Consider the following 19,047-nt stretch of genomic DNA (forward strand, 5'->3'; position numbering starts at 1 on the left):
CTGCTTTTCTGCAGTTTTCTCAAGATCATTTGAAGTGCTCAGAAAATACAGGGAATACAAGATTGAAAAGGAATAGAGGCAGAGTATGTGATTCTGATGGCAGCACAGGCTATTAAGTTGTTCTGGTTTTTAGTGGGTGGACCGAAGTGAAAGAAAGTCCTAGTAAAGCATTTGGGCTCCCACACTGGTTCATCAAAATTAGGCCAGGAGTCCTCACCACAGATTAATGGTGCAGAGAGGAACTAAAAGTGCTGGAGAGAACTGTTGTGCTGCCAGGTGTGTGGTGATGAGCCTTGTGAGTGTGTGGAGAACGGTGATACTGTGATGGGAGTAGAGGTGCAGATATCATTCTGGCAGGCAGCTGTCTTTCAACGGGCTCATATGGCCGTGGAATTCAGAAGATATTTCTGAATGCCCACCACCATTCCCTCTGGTAAAAGGTGTGCCCTAGGAAATATGTAGATGTTCTGAGCATTACATGAAAGGGTCCCCTAGGGCTCTAATTCCTCATATCTACACAGTTTTTAGGATGAGGCAGGTAGTGATCAGGAACTGAACCAAATCACTCATGAGTTTCAGAAACAGCAGGGAAAAAAAAGACACAATGGGAAAGAGAGGTGAATAGTCATACCATTTCTGTTCCCTTCACTTGTCATAATGCTACTGAGCATGCTATCTGCCTTATTTGTAGGCACGGATGGAGCATAAGTGCTTTGGAAGCCATTCAGGACATGCGATCTACTAGCTTGATCACAACCAGGCAACATTTTAGTTGTGTTAACAGCCAGCAATTGAGGGATGAGATTAAATTTTCTGGGTGCTCCATTTCAAACATTCTATGCTGCAGGCTTCTTCTCTGGTGAGAGGTTTCACAAAAAGAGCATCTGGAAAACAATGACATGGCCTTTTACACATTTTCCAGAAGAAGGAAAAAAACTATCAAAAAGACTTTTCTTAAAACAACGTACCTTGCATTCATCAAGAGCCTGCTGTGTGCAGGTTTATCCTGGTTTTAGAGAGAGACAAAATACACAACGTGATTCTGTGACATGAGTGATTCTAGATGTGCCAAATTTTTATGGCTCTTATGGATGGTATTGCTGAGCGACAATCCTCACTAGCCTCCCATTCCCACCTTTGGAGCATGGTGGGCACAAAGGGATTTTACTAAGAGTATGTTTAGTAAAAGGCTGGAAGGGGATAGGGATAAACAGATCTTAGACACTTCTACATTGCATTTTTTAAAAATTGCCGTTCAGCTTGAGCTGGGAATAACAGTGGCTGGGAGCAGCATGATGCCTTTAGGTACAGTTGTGTGCACAAACACAGAGAGCTGAGCTGACACACGCTGCACTGGAGGGAAAGGGAGATTCATCGCTCTTTGTTACTCACAAAGCCAAAATGCCAAAAAGGAGGGTAAACACTCCAATTGACAATGAAGGGGCTGCAGCACAAATCCAGAATGATGCTCACTCACTGCTTTGAAAAGCCCAGCAAAGCTGGTACCTTAACCAGCACACTCTCCTTTGAAATCTGCATCCTGGAGTTTTCTTTCATCTCTCTGGAGCATAATTGCTGGGGAGAGGGTGGTGGTTGTTCAAGGTGTAATATTCCTGATATAACAGATAGAGTTGTTTGTTATTTACTGAGCTAGGCTGAATAGCAAGAGGCACGGTGGTGACAGTGCCATTCCTGCAGATTCAGAGCTGTCAGTCCTGACCTGCACATTGCAGAAGGGCAACAAGGGAGAAAGCTGCCCTCCAGCTCAAACGTAATGAAGTACAGATGGAAAAGGATTGCTGGTTTTTCTCTTAGTGTCCCAAGAGCAGCAGGTTGGGTGCTTATACCTGTAAAGCCGTACAAGAAGACAGCACAAATATTTGATGTGGTAGAATCCAGTCTGATTAAAAGGGTCAGTCACCCCAGGTGGATATCAAACAGGAGTCAAACAGAATCCTTGTATCACAGACAGCTTCTGTTTCTAAATGAGGCAGCATTTGTAATGTTACTAAAATACAGCAGTAAACAAAGTATGTGAAGGCTTGACAGTCACATTAGCAAAGTGCTACAATGAAATGACTGGAAAGAAGGAAAAAAATAACTCTGGCTATTCACAGAGCAAAGAAATGGGAAGTGGTTTTGACAGATAAGATAATGCAACTGTTGGTCAGAAGAGCTTTGTCTGTTTTTGGGGTTTTTTTTTGGTTTGGTTTGTTTTTGTTACTGCAGACGAAAAATGGTGTGTTCCAATTTTAAACAGAGAAATTTGGATTTATTCTTTTTTAACATGCCTGACTCTCTCAGAGTCTCATGATTAGGGGAAGCATATTTACAGCTAAACTCAAAACAACAGTGGGTATGAATTGGAGAAATCTGGATTGTTCACTATAGCTCTAACATGGTTTTCCTCTTGCATAATGACAGAGGTGATTTTTTCAAAGTATATAGCACATGTAGAAGCAACTCCTTTATGAATAATTTACAGCTAATGAATTTCTGCAGGTTTCACATTGTCTGTGGGCAGGATAGTATTTTATTTGAATTCCTGCAGCAACACCCAGAATTCTGGAGCAGGTTAGCTGTGGGAATAATGGCATTGCCATTTTGCCTGTAAAAATAGTCGTTTTCAGGATTGTTGTAGTATTGACAACTCTTTTCTCCCTCAAATATTCAGAATGATCTTAGGACTTCCTGCTTATTACAAGACTTCTATAATTGGGGACTTTTAAAAGATTTAAGTTACCATGGAGTATGTGATTGCACTGACAGAACTAATTTACACATGAAACTGGTTCTTCTGTTTGTCTTAAAGGGGGGTCTCTGGCATTATTAACAAGCTAGAAACTAATAGCAGGAACCCAGGTTCCTGGTTCACAGCCCACTTGACATCCCTGACCCACCCAATGCCAAGGCTGGTCTCGAAGGCTCTGCCAGGAGAACCCCCTTTGAGACTCGTCAAAGAGAAATAAGTGTCCTTAAAGTAGGCAGCTCAGAGCAGAAACTGAGTTCTTGCGTTGCTACAGCTTCTGATCCTGCACTGCTGCAGGTTTTTGTTGCTTGAAATAGATGCAAACCTGGTACAAAAGGAGAAGTAAAGGATGATGAGGAAGATACGGGTTACGCTTTTTACTTGTTAGAATTTATTGGGGATTTGTAAAACAGATGCCTAACATCTAAATTTGAACAATTTTAAAAGCAATGCTAAGGTACCAAGAGCTACCACAACAGCTTCATGTTAGTCTTGTAAACAGTACATGATTTTAGAGGGGAGAAAAATAATCTCTAGAGAAAATGGCGTATTAACTGTAAGCACACAGAGCAAGTGACTATTAAGGTAAAAAAAGAAGAGTTTAAATAAGTGTACAGAGATTTCTGTCTTCCTGGTATATACTTGTCTTATGCATTGGAAAAGGCTGGGAGCCCTGCTTGCCCGTGCCAGCAGCCCATTGTTTCTTAGTGCTGGGCTGGTTGTGTAACCAGTTGGCAAAGGGTTCAGGTAATGAACTCTGGCAGGAGCACAATTGGAAATGGGAATTGATATTGAAAGCAGTATCTCCCGGGCTCACTCCCCTTCAGGAGCCCTCAGCTCCTGCATGGAGACCTGAAACCCTTTGCTTGTTTGTGCTTTAACCTGAAAGAATTAAATCGAGGGAAAGGCCTCATGAATAAATTGCTTGTCAAGGCAGTTTCTGGTATTGATCAAATTCTGCTGTTTATGTGAATTGGGCTGATCTCAGAGTGAACTTGAATTGACTGCACAGCAGGGGAGCTATTTTGGATAATACCCTTTCCACATGCATGGCAGTATAGTGAAGGTTCCTGTGTCCATCCCATAGTAATAATGAAGGAAGAAATTAAATTTATATTAACTGAATTTGTAAATCTTCCCAAAAAAATGAGATGGTAAATGGTGAAAACCTCCTCCCAAGATTTGCGGTGGTGCTCAACTTAGTAAAAGTTTAGAATATCTTCTGCCTAGTTTGCCCCTGAACACTGTTTCCCACTATAATTTTCTTGCTGACAATATCCAACAATAAACTCCCAGTGTAAAAAACACTGATACTGCAACAATCCCCTCCTAGAAATGATGGGGAATCAGAGTTTCAGACATGGAAAGAAGGTAAAAAAGTGGAACAAAAGCAACTCTTCTGACAGTATTTATGATTCTGAACCTCTGCAAAAAATTTTGCAGATCTGTTGATGCTGTTGTTACTCTTCCTAGCCTCTTTCTAGGCTTACCACCCCCCATCCCATGTCTGATGTTATCACTGCAAATGGAAGACAACTGGAACTAAGCAAACGTGCATAAATTTACACATGCACATGTGTCTTTCATTAGCCTCTATCATCACTTAGCACTGTGCTAATAAACCTTTGCACCTGTCAGCTGCATGAGAGATTTCTGAAATGGAAAGCGAAAAACCTTTCAGCAGTGTGGTAAAGCCAGGCATGCTGGCTAGTTAAAGTTCTTGTGATAAGGCCTGGGAACTTTATGTGCTCATCTTCAGGCAGTGACAAGAGGAGAAACTGGGAGGCCAGTCATGACCTGTCGTATCATATCTCCTTTATTTGGTTAATACATGGTGGTTTAGAGGAGTCAAAGTCAGATTCAGAGGCAGCAGCCAGTCAGAGCATGCTGGTGTTTAGCAGATATCCCAAATACCTACATCAGACAGCAGGGTAAAGTCAGATTCAGAGGCAGCAGCCGCCAGTCAGAGCATGATGGTGTTTAGCAGATATCCCAAATACCTACATCAGACAGCAGGGTGTCTTGGTGGGTAGAGCTGCATCCACTGCAGGCTGCGCTCATGTAGAGACAGTCAACAGGACAAAGGGGAATGTTTTTAACGTGAAAGAGTACATTTAAGATTGGATATTAGGAGGAAATTCTTTACTCAGAGGGTGATGAGGCCCTGGCACATATTGCCTTGTGAAGCTGTCATTGCCCCATCCCTTGAAGTGTTCAAGTCTGGGTTGGATGTGGCTTGGAGCAACCTGGTCCAGTGGAAGGTGTCCCTGCCCATGGAAGCGGGATTGGAACTAAATGGTTCTTCAGCTTCCTCCCAGCCCACCTGATTATTCTGAGATTTTTCAAAAATTTATTCTTCATAGAGCTGCTTCCCTCAGATAATCAAAATGTATCACAATCAGAATGTCTGTATATCTTCCTTCATTAATCAGTGTTTTCATGGTCCCTCAAATTTGACATTGATTTTGCCAGGAGAAGTCAGGCAGGGATTTTGAAACATCTGTTCAGTCTTGTACTTGACAAATTCCTGACATATACATATTATTCGTGTAGGGTCACCTGGGTTTATCTTTTGTATGAGACAAAAAGACAGGTGGGTAACACTGGGAAATTTTGGGGATGCTGGTACATAAAAAACCACAGGAGACAACCTCATTCACTCTCATGAATTCCCTGGAGAAGCATCTGGAGCTTGATGCACCCACAAAGGGGCCATTTCAGGCAGATGTGCACCATTCTTAGTCACAGATGTTTACAGGCATTTTGTCTGGGGAGATGATTTTAAACCAGTGAGGGAGAGGTGAAGCTGCTGATATGATGATCCACTGAAAAGTTTCTGCATGAGAAGTAAGGTCTGTTAAAATGATAAGTAACATTTCTATCACTGTAAATTCATCCACCCCCCAAGCTTGGTAGGACTGTAGGTCAGGCATTGGAATAGGCTGCCCAGGGAAGAAGTGGAATCCCCAGCCCTGGAAATGTTCAGAAGGTGAGTGGATGTGGTACTTGAGGACATGATTTTGTGGTGTACTTAGCAGTCTTGGGTTAACAGTGGGACTCTGTCTTAGAGGTCTTTTCCTACCTTGATGATTCTATGATTCTGTGATTCTATAGGTTGTGTGCCAGAAGTTCCCAGTGAAAATAACATTGGCCATCACAGCAAGCAGAGAGGAAATTAAATTCCCCATTATACCATTGGTTTGCAGATAAAATTAGAAGGAAATGTGGCTGAAATTTTCCGTAGTAGATACATTTTTATGGACAAAATAAATGTAGTATACTCTGGTGGCCTTAAAAACCCCGCTTTAGAATTCCACAGGAGAAAGAAGAAGGTTTTTGAGAGACAGTGAAGGTTTTATCTGTGTTGTTGAAAGGGTAAATTATTTCAGTTTATGAATGAAATGTTTCTGAAATATCTGAGTTCTTACTACACTCTGCTGTCTCATTATACCACCCAAATGCCTGGATCCCTTAGTGACCAATCCCCTGATATCCTACAGTTCAGTCACATGAGTGCAACAGGTTTTACAGCAGCCACAGAAGCAGAGAAGTAGCATGATGGAATGTAAATAAAAATCGGCTTCTTAGCCAATGGCAGAATAGTAGAACTCTGTCTAAAACAGCAAATTCTTTTTTTTTCCTTTTCAAATATTGTTAGGAATTTGAATCTAAGCGTCCAGACAAGCCTGAGGCAGAAGAGATAAAAACATTGAGTTAAAATGATAAAATGCATTTTCCCACATTCATATTCTAGTTTGTGTCTGGCTACCCAGTGTATTTGAACACTTCACTGTATTTATTTTCTTTCTGCTGGCCATAGAAACTTTATAACTGTGATTAAGTCCCCATCATATACTTCATTTTATGAGCAGAGGGGATTCTTTAAAAGTGATGAGAAAAGAATGGCGGGGGGGAGGCAGAAACACACACCACAATGTGATTTTAACAATCTCAGTTTAAAAAGAGTTTGAATTGCTAAAATATTCAGGCAATTATTTTCAAACCATGTTCTCCCTATAGCCTCTGTCCTCTTCTCTAGTGGGTGCCACTGTACAACAGTGGAGTCTACAAAGGTAAGAGCTTGCCAGAAGGAAAAAAAAAGAGCCAGGCATGAAGAATCTGAGAATTAGATATTAATTTGGTACTGTGAGTATTGATTTTTCTCGTTCTTTGGCTTATATTATAGGGATACAAGAGCAAGAGGAAACTTCCATGGAGCCTGTGAAAATTGACCTTGCAAGTCAAGCAGCAGATGTTTCAAATAAGGATGGTATGTTGTTCTATTATTTTCAATTAATTTTTTAGGGTAATGGCTGTAATCTGACAAAGAGAGTGTTTAGATTGGATATTAGTAAGGAATTGTTCACTATGAGGGTAGGGAGGCAGTGAAACAGGTTGTTCAGAGAGCTGTGGATGCCCCATTCCTGGAAGTGTTCAAGGCCAGGCTCATGGGGGTGTGGAAGAACCTGGTCTGGTGGAAGGTGTCCTTGCCCAAGGCAGGAGAGTACAACTTCATGGTCTTTAAAGTCTTTTCCAAGCAGAACCATTCTATTACTCTGTATATTATCCTGAAGTTGATACCTAGCATTGCCTTTCTGGAGTTTGTAAATATGCTTCCTCCTAAAAAAAAATTAGTTATATTTACAGTCTCTTCAACTGAGTCTTTTTGGGAGTTTACACCATCTCTACTGTCTTGTGAGTCTGGTGCAAGTAACTTTCAGCACTGTAGCCCTGCTTTTTAATTTGACTGGGTTAATGTGTTCAGCTGGTACGTTCTACACTGCCTGTCTTTTAACTAAGTAATATTTTAGACCCACTGTAATGTTGACCTTGATACAGAATTGGCCAAGAGGTTGGAGGTCTAACTGCAGGGGGAAGTGTTTGGCAGTATAATCACTCTGAACTTGTATGTTAGTCTCATTCTCAGTCAGCTGTGATTCCCTTTCCTCCTCCTTCAGTATGCACACAGTTCTCTCACTAGGACTTTTACTGTTAATAAAATAACCACAATTTAGTTGACCCAACAGCAGTCCCAGTCAGGTTTGTGGACGTAATCAACCCACAATTCCTGACTTGGAAATTATATTCCTCCAACATTGATCTTGGTGAGCCAATGACCCATCTGTGTGGCAAATTCCAGCAAGGGCTGAGTACTAGGATGCTACTCAAATCTGCAGTGTGTAACATCCTTGTAAACAAAAAATAATTGACCTTGACTCATCCTGTGTGTAAAGAAATTATGGTGGGAATCAGCATATTGGTGCTTAGGCTTTGGTGAAGCCTTTTTCACCCATCTTGCTCAGCTCTTGTAGCATAACGGAGCTACATAGAGGGTTTTGTTGGGTTTTACACAGAGGGGCTTTTTTACTGCCCCAGACAGCAGTGGGTTTGGGATTGGGTGTACAATCCTCCTTTTATACGCATAGACTCCTCTCTGTACTGAAAGGTTGTTTTTTAACTCTTTCTTTAACCTCCTCAACACTGGCAGAATATAAATTGAAGGGACACTTTTATACATCTCAAAGACAAACCAATTTTATTGTTCTTGCTATTAGTTACACAAAGAATCTGATGCTGATTTCCTTTCTCTGATGTCAGATTGTGCTGCAGCATTTGAATGGGTGACTGATTAGATACTGGCCTGTAAAGAAGTTTGCAAGCACAGGAAAAGCAAGTGTGCATAATGAACTTTTCTTTATTAAAAAATGCTAGAGTTTATACTATTACAAGTAGAAGTGCAGAACAAAGCCAAAGCAGCCTTCTTGACTCATTCTTTGAACAAACCCAAAAGTCATAGCACATTAAAACATTTGAATTGTGAATCCATGGGATACTTTGGACTACTTAGTGAAAACAAATCCAAATTTACTGAAGGAATATGTTAAGGGATTTCTGGCTGGAAAGGAAAGTGATTGCATAACTGGTTCAGTATGTGCGCATAGGACAGGACAGCAGGACCAGCTAGCAGTCTCTGAAATGAGAATCTTGATAGGTTTCTCTGTTTCAAATCTTGCTTATCTTGTAACATCTTCTACATATGACTCATCTTATACCTTTCTTTTCTTTGAACTTTCTAAGTTATATGAAAGAACAGGAAAAGGGTGTTTGCATAGGCTGCCAAAAAGTACTTCACTTGTCAGGGAAGTTTTTGTTTCTAGACAGCTTAAATTGCTATTAGGATTATATTACAGGGTGGTTTTCCTTGTGGACATATACTGCATGTTTAAAAAATAAAAAAAAGAGAGAGGAAGGATCAAACTCATTCCCTTTAACAGTAATTTTTATGTAAATTGCCTATTTTTTTCTCTGGTCCCCTTCTTTCCGCCCCAGGAGATCTCATTGCTTCACAGCTGAAAGCACAAGCATGTATCACTGCACCCCCTTGGCAGCCCAGTTCTTGTGGTTTAATTTCATGTTCAACGGCACAGTGGAAAGTGCATTAGAGATGCAGAGAGTTTAGACAGCTTGGGTGGATCTCAATATTGGTTCATCCAGTGGGCAGGTCCATGAGAGTGATATATTTGAAAAATTACTATTTGAGACCTGGGATTGATTCTTCATCAGGAAAACTGTCAGAAGGTGCATCTGTACCTGGATTAGGGCTGCGTATACAGACACATATTTGTCCTGCCCATTTCCTTCAGCCATCAGAGCAAAGACCCTTGTATATTAAATTTTTTGTACCCAGGACAGATTTGCTGATTAGTTTTTTTTATGACAGCAGCTCCCTCCCTCCCTCCCTCCCTCCCTCCCTTCTCTCCCTTCTTTCTTCTTCCACCAAAGCTCTAGAGATTATTAAGGGAATTTTTAGTTTCCAGCTTATATTAGTCAGATCAAACTTTTCACGATGGGGTTGCTCCATCATCTTTTTTTGTTTCAAACCTGTGGAAAGCTGCATCCTGATTTAAACCAAAACTCTAATATTTTGGTGTCATCTGCTGTCCAGGTCTATGGCATAATATCCTAGGCTAAAGAAATGCACTAAGTCTCTCTTAGATGACTTTAACTTGGCTCTCCAATCTCCCATTTGCCTGTCTTCTCCTTCATCCTGTTATGGATGGGAATTATTTGCTGGGTTATTTCTTCTCCTCTTGCAAGGAACTTTCTTGCTTTTGGGGGACAAATCCCTGCCTGGTCATCATTTGAGAGTTGATAATTTTGGCCCCCAACGGGTAAAAATTTAAGAGAAATCAGACAGAGAATGTTCACATCCATTGCACAGAGATGTCCATTTCTGGCAATAAAACCATCTGTGAAGGTGCAGAAGGAGGTGCAGGTAAAACCGAATTTAGGAGATGTGCATCTCTTTGCACTGCAGTTGCTTCTCGGAGTTGTTGGCTGATGTAGCATATTATGGGGAGGTGCAACCAGACTGCTAAAGTGAGTTAGCAGTTTAAACCCTCTAAAAACCTTGCTTATCAGAGAGAACCTCTGTTTTGGCTTGTGATGTGATTGGATGTAGAACACTCAGGGCTAATGATGCCTTTCTGACACCCCCTCGTGCTGGGAGGAACCGAGGACTGTGAGTCACATCCTCCACCATACCTGGTGGCAGTTCTTCCGTGTGTTCTTGTGCTATGTGCTTCACTGCTGTGCGGTTTTCCAGCTAAACAGAGAGAACTGTGTGGCTGTCCTCATAGTGGCATATGTTGGGGTTCACTCAGTGGTCTGCAGAAGCCCATCCTTCAGTCAGACCTCCCTGTCCCTAGCAGAGCTCATGCAAAGAGCTGAGCTCCGTCACAAATACAGAGGAAAAGGTTCATCTGGGATGCTGACAGAGCCTCACCACAGGTTTCAAGTCCAGATTTAATTTGCAGGAGGTTTCTGTAGAATGTGAGTGAAGGCTGACAGTATTTTCAACAAATACTGCCAGTGAAGCTGTCCAGCATGATGAGGCTGGGAGAGGATGCTGTTGTCAATGTGCAGCAACCCTCCTCCTGTGATTTTTTTATTAAGCATCCTGTCTTTTCTATGCAAATATTGTTAAAGAACACAAGCTTGCTAAATGTGATGTGCATCAGAGCTCTGTAATCAGGAGAGGATACTTTTCATATTATTCATCACATACATCCAGGAAGCCATTACAATATCTTCTCTGCATATGGGTTATTAATAATTTACAAATAATTCATCAAAACTGTAACAGGTACATTGACATGATATTGATTCAGAAAAGACATCATACTGCCTGGCTGGAAGTAGCAGTATTATTGATTTTGGGTTTTTTTCCTTCCTCTCTCCCATCTTAATTTCCAAATCTTCTACTCATGTTTGAGGTTTTTCCCTGTCACCCGTGTCAAATGCCTCATAATCTACAGGTGATAACACAACACAAAGCCAGAGTAAAGAAACAAAAAACAGTTTTACTATAAATGGCTTAAAATTCAGTGCAGAACAAATACTAGATATTAGTCAAAACTGCAGGTATTTATGTTTAGCTTAACTATGACCATTCACACCTGCCATAGTTTAAATAATAGTTTTGACAAATGTCACAGTGAAATTAGTTTCAGCCTTCTATTTAATTTCTTTTAATCTTTTTTTAGTTTTTTTTTTTTAATGTCATTTTAAATGAAAATAAGGTTGGCTTTTAAATGGATCTTACACTAACAAACTATTATTGTAGGAATATAGTGACATGGCCTCTGAATCCTCCCCTAGGTTCCAGCAATTTGCAGTTCAAGAACTTCTGGAAGCAGCATCTCTGTAACTGAGAAGGCATCAAAAGTGTCACATTTTTGACTCCTGTGATTTAGGGACATGGTTTAGTGGGACTTGGTAGTGTTAGGTTTTTGGTTGGACTCAGTGATCTTAAGGATCTTTTCCAACCTAAATGATTCTGTTTTTCTGCAGAAATGGATCTGTGTTCATCCTGTGGCTCAACCTGAGTCCTACCAGGGACTTTGTCAGAAGCCAGTGTTTGAATCAGAGGGTAAAGGTTTGAATCAGAGGGTCAAGGCCACTTAGTCCAGCAAAACTCCAGATCACTCTTTGGCAATACCTGTATCTCTGTGGCCTACAGACAGACATGAAGGTCCTTTCGACCTTGAGCTGGACTCCAAAGTCAGACTGGATGGATGTGGACCAAAGAGCAAATCTAAAGCCAGAGGCTTGCCTTTCTAAATGATGCTAAAGCCTTCCTCCTTGCAGGACTGTTTGTCATAGTGTCCAGGGAACTCCAGGTTAGGATGGGTCCCCTAAGAGGCCTATTTGACGACTTAAGAGATTTCTTAATGCAATAAATGTCCCTTTTGGTTTAAAAGCAGTTATTACTCCACATGATAAACTTAACGAGTATCATTAATAGAGTTTAATGACCATCTCATTTCTTTTTTCAGCTGAAATGAATAGTCAAGTTGAAAGTATAAATGATCCAATGGAAACAGAGCAGAAAGCTTAAGTAACAGGTAAGACCTTCGCAACTATTTTTTCTCCCCTATTTTCCATACAGTTTCTGTATGAAAACTTGCTTTGAAACCACCTGAATTAAAGTTAAAATTTACCAAACATAAAAAAAATATAGGAAGACAGAATACAAGGGAGAAGTAATTGCTAATATGGCCTGTATTGCATAATAAAAAGGAAAAACTTTATTTGTCAAGCAAATATTATAGCAGCAGTGTGCAGCTGTAATGGGTGTAGGTAGTGCATGGTCTTAGATCATCCGAAGGCAAAGCAGCACTGAGATAAGGAACAGAAGAATAAGTGAGCAAACAATTTTTGGCATTGCTTTGGAAAAATGACAGGCAATTTATACTGGTTGGAACAAAGCTCAGTTCTGTATGAGCTGTGTTCTGGGAACAAAAAGTTCACATTTTAAGGGGTTTGTTGCCCTTGGCTCTCCAGTACCTAATGTCTCTTCAGCAATACCACTGAAAAACAAGGTAAAGTCAGAGAGCTGCCTTCTGGATCTCTGCTGCCTTTTGGAGCTTTTTTTGGCTTCCCACACTAAATGATAGTGCTGTGGCTGGAGCAGTGGTGGCTGCTGAGGAAGTGTTTTTCATTGGCATAAATAGCATTTCTTCTAGACTAAAATGAATAATGTAGTGGGAAGACAGAAGTCCAAGACTCATCCCTAACAAAAAGAAGCAGGAGCCCTTTCTCCCTCAGAAGTGATTTTCAGTTCACACTGCTTCCTTTGGTGTAGGGTTTTTGAGAAGTACCAAAATCATCAACAGCAACATGCTGTATTTACCCTTGTCATGGGGTTTCATGTAGCACAAGAGCAAGGTGTTCAATGGCAGCAGCTGTAACACAGAGATTTAAAACACAAAGTCTTATTATGGAACGTGACTCTTGGTCCTTATCAGCATACAGGTGATGTGCTACCATACTGCTGGAGTGAGAAGTAGCCCTGATGGTGTCCCATTTAAAAAAGTACTGAAGTAAAAAAAGGATGTACCCTCAAAATATTAATTAAATTACAGCATCCATAACTCTTCCTCCCCCTCCCTTAGCTTCTTGCTCAAACAAAAAAGAGGAAATAATGAAATCCTTAACTTAAAAATACATCAATATGTTAATACCTTTCCTCTGTTTAAAAAAAGGTATTTGAATATTACAGTTTTCTTGTGGCCCTTAAGAAGTCTGTTTCTCATGCTGCATTTTACCATAGAAATTATTATCTGTGAATGTTTAGGGTTGGAGTAACTTTTGTTCATGAATTAGCAATTAATTAATAAATCTCTTCAGTTCCACTGCGGGGCCAGATTCCGGGCACACCGTGTCTTGCTCAGCAGTTCAATGGCATGCACAGGATTAGAAGCAGGCATTGAATTCATTGCAACTTGCTGTCAAAATCATCCAAACTGTGTGGCTGCTGTTTTAATTACTAGGAGCAATCCCCAGGGAGGATTGATCAGCCTGTTAAACCTCAGAGAATCTCACAAGGGTCATTCTGGAGCGAAGGAGGTCCATCTGCTTCCTATTTTTAGTACTTTAATGTGTTGTTTGTCACCAAAGCACGTACCAGAGCTGGCGGTCTCTGGTATCAAGCTGTTGCTTGGTGGTTCTCTGGAAAACCAAGACACCCTGATAAGCACAGGTAATTTGCTCGCCCAATAGTAGCTGTTGTACATAAGCTGTGTCACACACACACATTGGACAAAAAATGAAACCGTAGGCATCTGTTGCTGGAAACATGAGACTTGGGGGAAACAAGAGACATGGGTTCTGTGCAGACATTTGAAAATTTTCCTGTTTTTCTTTCCACTTTTCTCTCTACTGCTGTGGCGAAGGAAGGATGCAGGAGAGGAGAGACCCAAGGAAACCCTACGGGCAGCGCTGACATCCTCCAGCATCATTCTTGGCCGAAAAGAGCACACAGAGATGATCAGCGGGTTGGGAGGGGGGGAGCTTTTGGGGGAATGAGTCTTTGCTTTTAATTTCTCTTTGTTCTTCATTGCATTTCATTCTGTAAGTCTGTTGCAAAGGATCGTAACTTCCCAGGTCTAAAAATGTTTTGCAATTAACCCTGCATTTACAACAGTTTCTTCTGAAATGTGAGTCCATCTCTTATATTGGGTCTTTTTTCCTCCTGCATCATACCATCAGTAGCCTGTTTCCAGGCCCACCCCTCTTCTAGCATCTTTATCTTCTTTCCCATGATCAGCTTATGCTGTGCCATGTCCTTACATGTGAATAACACATGTGGCCTCAAACAGCCAGCACCCTAAATCCTGCTTTTTCCAGTTAGTTCTGCACATCTCAAAACCAGTGCTGTAAGTATGACCTTTGGGTACAGGTAGGCAACAGACATTTCCTTGATGCTGGAAAGACTCTGCATTAGAGGCATCTTTAAATACAGCTCCCAACTTTAATGGCTTCACACAGTAGCTTTTGTGAACCCTCATTACATTTTCCACTGCATATGCATGGATTTTTTTTTTAAAGCAATTAACAGTCATTTGGATAAGAATGTCTCTCCATATGTCAATTGTTCTGCTAGTAAATGCTGCACTGAAATTTGTAGAAAAGGAACAAAAGGTTTTCATGTACATTTCCCAACTGTACTGTAACTGATGGAAAATACACTGGATTGGAAGAGCATGCAACCTTTGTCCCTACAGGGATGTGCTACAAACTGTATTTTAAAGTGCTGCTAAGAATAATTTGGTCATTTTAGAAAGTAATTGAATCTAATTTGATAATTCTAAGAAAAATAATTGGTTCTGTGCTCTTTTTTTTCACCCAAAATATTCCTGAATCACAGATAGGTATTTAATATCTGGCCAAGAAAAAAAGTGGAAAAAAAAGGTAAGACATATCTCTATCCTCCTGTGATCTGGGTTCATCCCAGCTAGAGCAGTTTCAATGATAAATCCTGTGCTGGAGTAGCAGCAAGTCAAGGGTGACCTGAGCACACCTAACATGGGCTATGACAGTCAATGGTTGTTGTTAATTCAAAAGGGTGTCAAGGAAAAACAAGGATTAGAAAGGAAAACAGGAAAAGCATCAGATTACACACAGAGAGTACAGCTCCTAGAAAGTACAGCTCCCCCCACCTCCCCTCCTCCCCTTCTCTGTGGGACTCCAGCATGTTTGTTGAGGTGGGATCAGAAGGGTATTTCTGTGTGCTGCCTCCAGTGGTATATTCACCCAGCTGTGACTAGTGCCAGAGGGGCTCTCAAGGAGCTTCTTCATCACCTAGACAATTCCAAATTGGATCAATTGTAGGAGTAAATGAGCTAATGTTAGTCTATTAATTGGTTTGAGAATTTTGCTAAGATTACCTGTATTTGGTAACTACCATTCCTCTGGCTCTTGCACTCTCCAAATACTCTTGAAGGGACTCCTTGTTCCCTTTGAGGTGCCTCTGATGCTCTCCTTTCCCAACCTTGGGGTCATGCTTGACAGAACATGTTTTTGGGATGTGGACTCTTCTGCATGGTCCCTTACGTTTCTGTGTATCTCTCACACTGTGTTATTATGATTGAAACAGGCTGCCATAATAGGTAGGTCAGGAGTGGATGAATACATCAGGAGGTGATTTATACAACTGTGATAACTTCAACAGACTATCCAGTCCCCTGAATGTAGTTCTGTACCTCTTCTGATTGTGCTTCCCCATGGCCAACATTAACATCAGCCATGAATCAGATGTCAAAATCTTTTCTCACCAACTTTGGCTTTAGCAAGGGAGCCAAAGGGACAGCTCCAGAGGAGGCTGGATGCTGAAGTGTGGTCATTCAGAAGGAGATAAAGATTCCTTAAATGTCTTGTGAAGACTGACTGGCAGTTAAAGAAAAAAAAATTAGCTGCAAAGATGCATCATATTAGATGCTCTCTAGCCCCTGACAGTAATTTCATTTTGCTTTTTATTTAACCTTGGTAGACAATAGTGAGTCCGAAACAACCATTTTCCTAATGATGTGTCAGCAAAGCATGAAGTCCAGAAAGTGTAAAGCAAGGAACCCTATGAGTAGATTAAGTCCTTGCTGTACTATTTGCAGCCTTGTTTATATCTGTCCTCCTTTGGGTAGGTTTTGATTTGAATTGTTGGCATTTTTCACTACTCATAAAGTGAATATACTTTGGCAGCATGAGTTCTCAGCTGTGTTAATAATAGTCAATGCAGTCAGTCTCTGATGTTTGTCTGGAGATGCAGAAAGGTAAAGAGCTGGTTTTGTAGAAGAACTAATGTTAGATAAAGAATCACCACGCTGCTATTTATGTCAAGGATTTTGATTTAAACTCAAAACGTATTTACAGCAGGTGGTGTGAAGCCTTTGGGTGCTGATGTTTGCATTCAACATAAGAGGCTGTGCTTGATTGTTGTTCCTCCTGTGTCTGAAAGTGCTCATCCCTGCCATTAGGCACAATATTCCTCAGGCTGGTGACTGCTCCCATGATGACATCCAAAGGTGATACTGAGACATAGTCTGTAATAATGGGTCACTGCAGCTAATTGTCACTCTTTCTATAAAGCACTGAGAAAGCCTCTCTTTGAATTAACACTGTTCTGCTTTAGGACTTGAATTAAATTATATTAAAAAAAAAAGAGTTTATATGCAGTGCATGCCAGCTTTGCTTTTAAAATGACGAAATCTAACAGAGTATGTGGATCTATTTTCTTGGGGAATAGGGATTTTTATCATATTGTTCATCCGGGATTTGCCTTACCCTGACATTTGTGATATAAGTTTTAAAAAATGTAAAAACTGAAAAAGGTAATTTTCTTGACCAAAAAATATGTTTTTACTTCAATGCAAAGAAATGTAGAATGTTGCTTGCAAAATGTCCTCTAATAGATGGTCTAATAGTTATATGGGTTAACATTTGCCTTTCTTGTTACTTTGTCATTTACATGCTGAACCTGAGTCTCGTTACTTTCCTTGTAACCTAAAGAACCAATGCCTTCATAACTACCTTGTTAAAGCAAATAGTTAATAAAGCTTGTCCTGAAGACAAGGCAATGCCACTCGTGTGTTTATGCCCTCCTCACCATGCCAGTTGTGCAGAGGTAATTTTGGTTGTCAACAAAGGACGTTTTGGTTTGGATGTGCCGTCAGCAACGCATGCAGCTGGATCCTCATTAAAATTTGTCGTTTGGCAGATTCTTGTAACAACCAGATATCTCCTGGCAGGGGGGATTTTTAGAGGATCTTACAGATCAGAGGGGAAAAGGCATCTTGACTGGTCCCAGTGCTGCACAAGAGATGTTACAAAACCTGTCCCGTTGCACTAAATCCCAGCATGTGTTTTCTGTCAAAGAATACTCCATATATATATATGAAATCCACTGGTGTAATAGAGAATTATGTATGCTAGATATTAACTGTCCTTTCTACCATCACTTATTTAAAAAACTGATAGGTAGAGGATATTTCAGAGATTGCAAAAGTGGGGTTTTTTTCTTTCATGACACCTACATAGGTGAAACTGTGTGTACCAACCTGGCCTTATTCCTCTCAGCCAAGGTTTTAAACATCAATAACTGAAGTGTGGGGGCTGGGCTGTGTGGGTTCAACACTCTCCAACAAATGGCTTCCTTCTCTGAAGTTTCGCCTTCCCTTGTGTGCAACCCTTGGACTGCCAAATGGAAGAGGACAAGGTACAGGAGGTGCATGTCCATGGGGAATGTCTGCCTTTTTGCTGTGTGCAGGCCCCAAATGCATGCATGGTCTGAGCTAACCTGAGAGAGAGAAATACCAGAAGTAGCTGTGCTTCTCACTGGCTTCAGCTGCTTCCACTTTATGTCCAGAACTGTACAGCAGTGGAAGCACCTACTTTACCCACACTGCAGCCTATTTCCACTGCAACAGTGTGAATGTTTTAAGAGAGAGCAAATAAATTGCCTTCTTAGCTAGGAGAAAGTGCTGTCCACCCCACCCTTCTTGACTAGCACAACCCCAAGTGGAAAAAGTCCATGCCATTGGAGTATGAAGAAGGGCACGTGTTTTAAGTGGCACAGATCCTCACAGAGATGGATGTTTTCCCAAATGATGTGGATTAGGAGAGTCTTCTTGACAGATTTCTAAACAAGGTCTGAAAGGGAAGGTGTTGAAGGGTGGATTTGGGCCTGGGAAAGTCTTCTGTGGAGCTGATTACATTGGATGTCAATCTGTGTGAGAAACAGAGGCTCTATTACCAATTTCCCTAATCAGCTTCTCAGAGAGAGTCTCCAAGAGAAATTGGGTTACCTTTTAGGATTTCCATGTGAATCTCCTCAGAGGGTTGTGTGCATGCTTTAAATTGGCTCTGATTCCTCTCCCTAGCCCCCTCACACAGCAGCTTCCGAAGGGGCCATTATGACCTTGGTTTATTTGTAATGTAAAAACTGTGCTTTAGGATTTTAATTAGTCTTGGGGTTGGCCTTTTTTTTTTTTTTAACTGAAGTAAAAGTGTCCAGAGACATTTAAATACCCTAATTTCTCACTCCACTAAAATTATTAGGAACTCCTTAAAGTAAATGTCAAATCACTATTAATTGTTTCAGAATTCACTGATAAAATATTTATCGTAATGAATTCCTTCAGGAAAAAAAAAAAAAAAAGAAAGAAAGAAAAAAAAGACAACCAAAAAGATTGCTGATGAAAATACAGACGATGGAGGAGGTACTTGGGGAGGTTGCTCCATCTGGTGGCAGCTCAGAGCTGATGGTTTGGGGGGCTTTGCATTGCACAGGCGAAATTTCCCTCCGGTTTAACCCTGTTGAGCATCCTCCACTCCTTGGTAGAAGAGCAAGTCCATGCACTTGGTTGATGTTGGAAAACGTGGTTGTCATTTGCAACTAGACACACCTCACCTATTAAAAACAGTCACCAAGATCTTCCTGGTTTTCCCCAGGAAAAAACGGA

General features: G+C 40.9%; 1 protein-coding gene across 4 annotated transcripts in view; it reads left to right on the plus strand.

Moving 5' to 3' along the window:
* The window catches only part of MACROD2 (mono-ADP ribosylhydrolase 2), an 842,730-nt gene extending 825,572 nt beyond the window's left edge, over positions 1 to 17,158 (plus strand). For 3 of the 4 annotated variants that reach the window (XM_041474169.1, XM_041474167.1, XM_041474165.1), the window contains 3 exons: positions 6,936 to 7,019; positions 12,088 to 12,156; positions 13,987 to 17,158. In XM_041474169.1, the coding sequence (XP_041330103.1) occupies positions 6,936 to 7,019; positions 12,088 to 12,149 (146 nt within the window). In that variant the 3' untranslated portion in view covers positions 12,150 to 12,156; positions 13,987 to 17,158. The remainder of the gene's footprint in view (positions 1 to 6,935; positions 7,020 to 12,087; positions 12,157 to 13,986) is intronic. The other variant, XM_041474166.1, reaches the window with a different exon arrangement.
* Positions 17,159 to 19,047: the final 1,889 nt, after the last annotated feature.

Source organism: Pyrgilauda ruficollis, unplaced genomic scaffold (assembly GCF_017590135.1).
Source record: "Pyrgilauda ruficollis isolate IOZ18807 unplaced genomic scaffold, ASM1759013v1 scaffold31, whole genome shotgun sequence".
Lineage (NCBI taxonomy): Eukaryota > Metazoa > Chordata > Aves > Passeriformes > Passeridae > Pyrgilauda > Pyrgilauda ruficollis.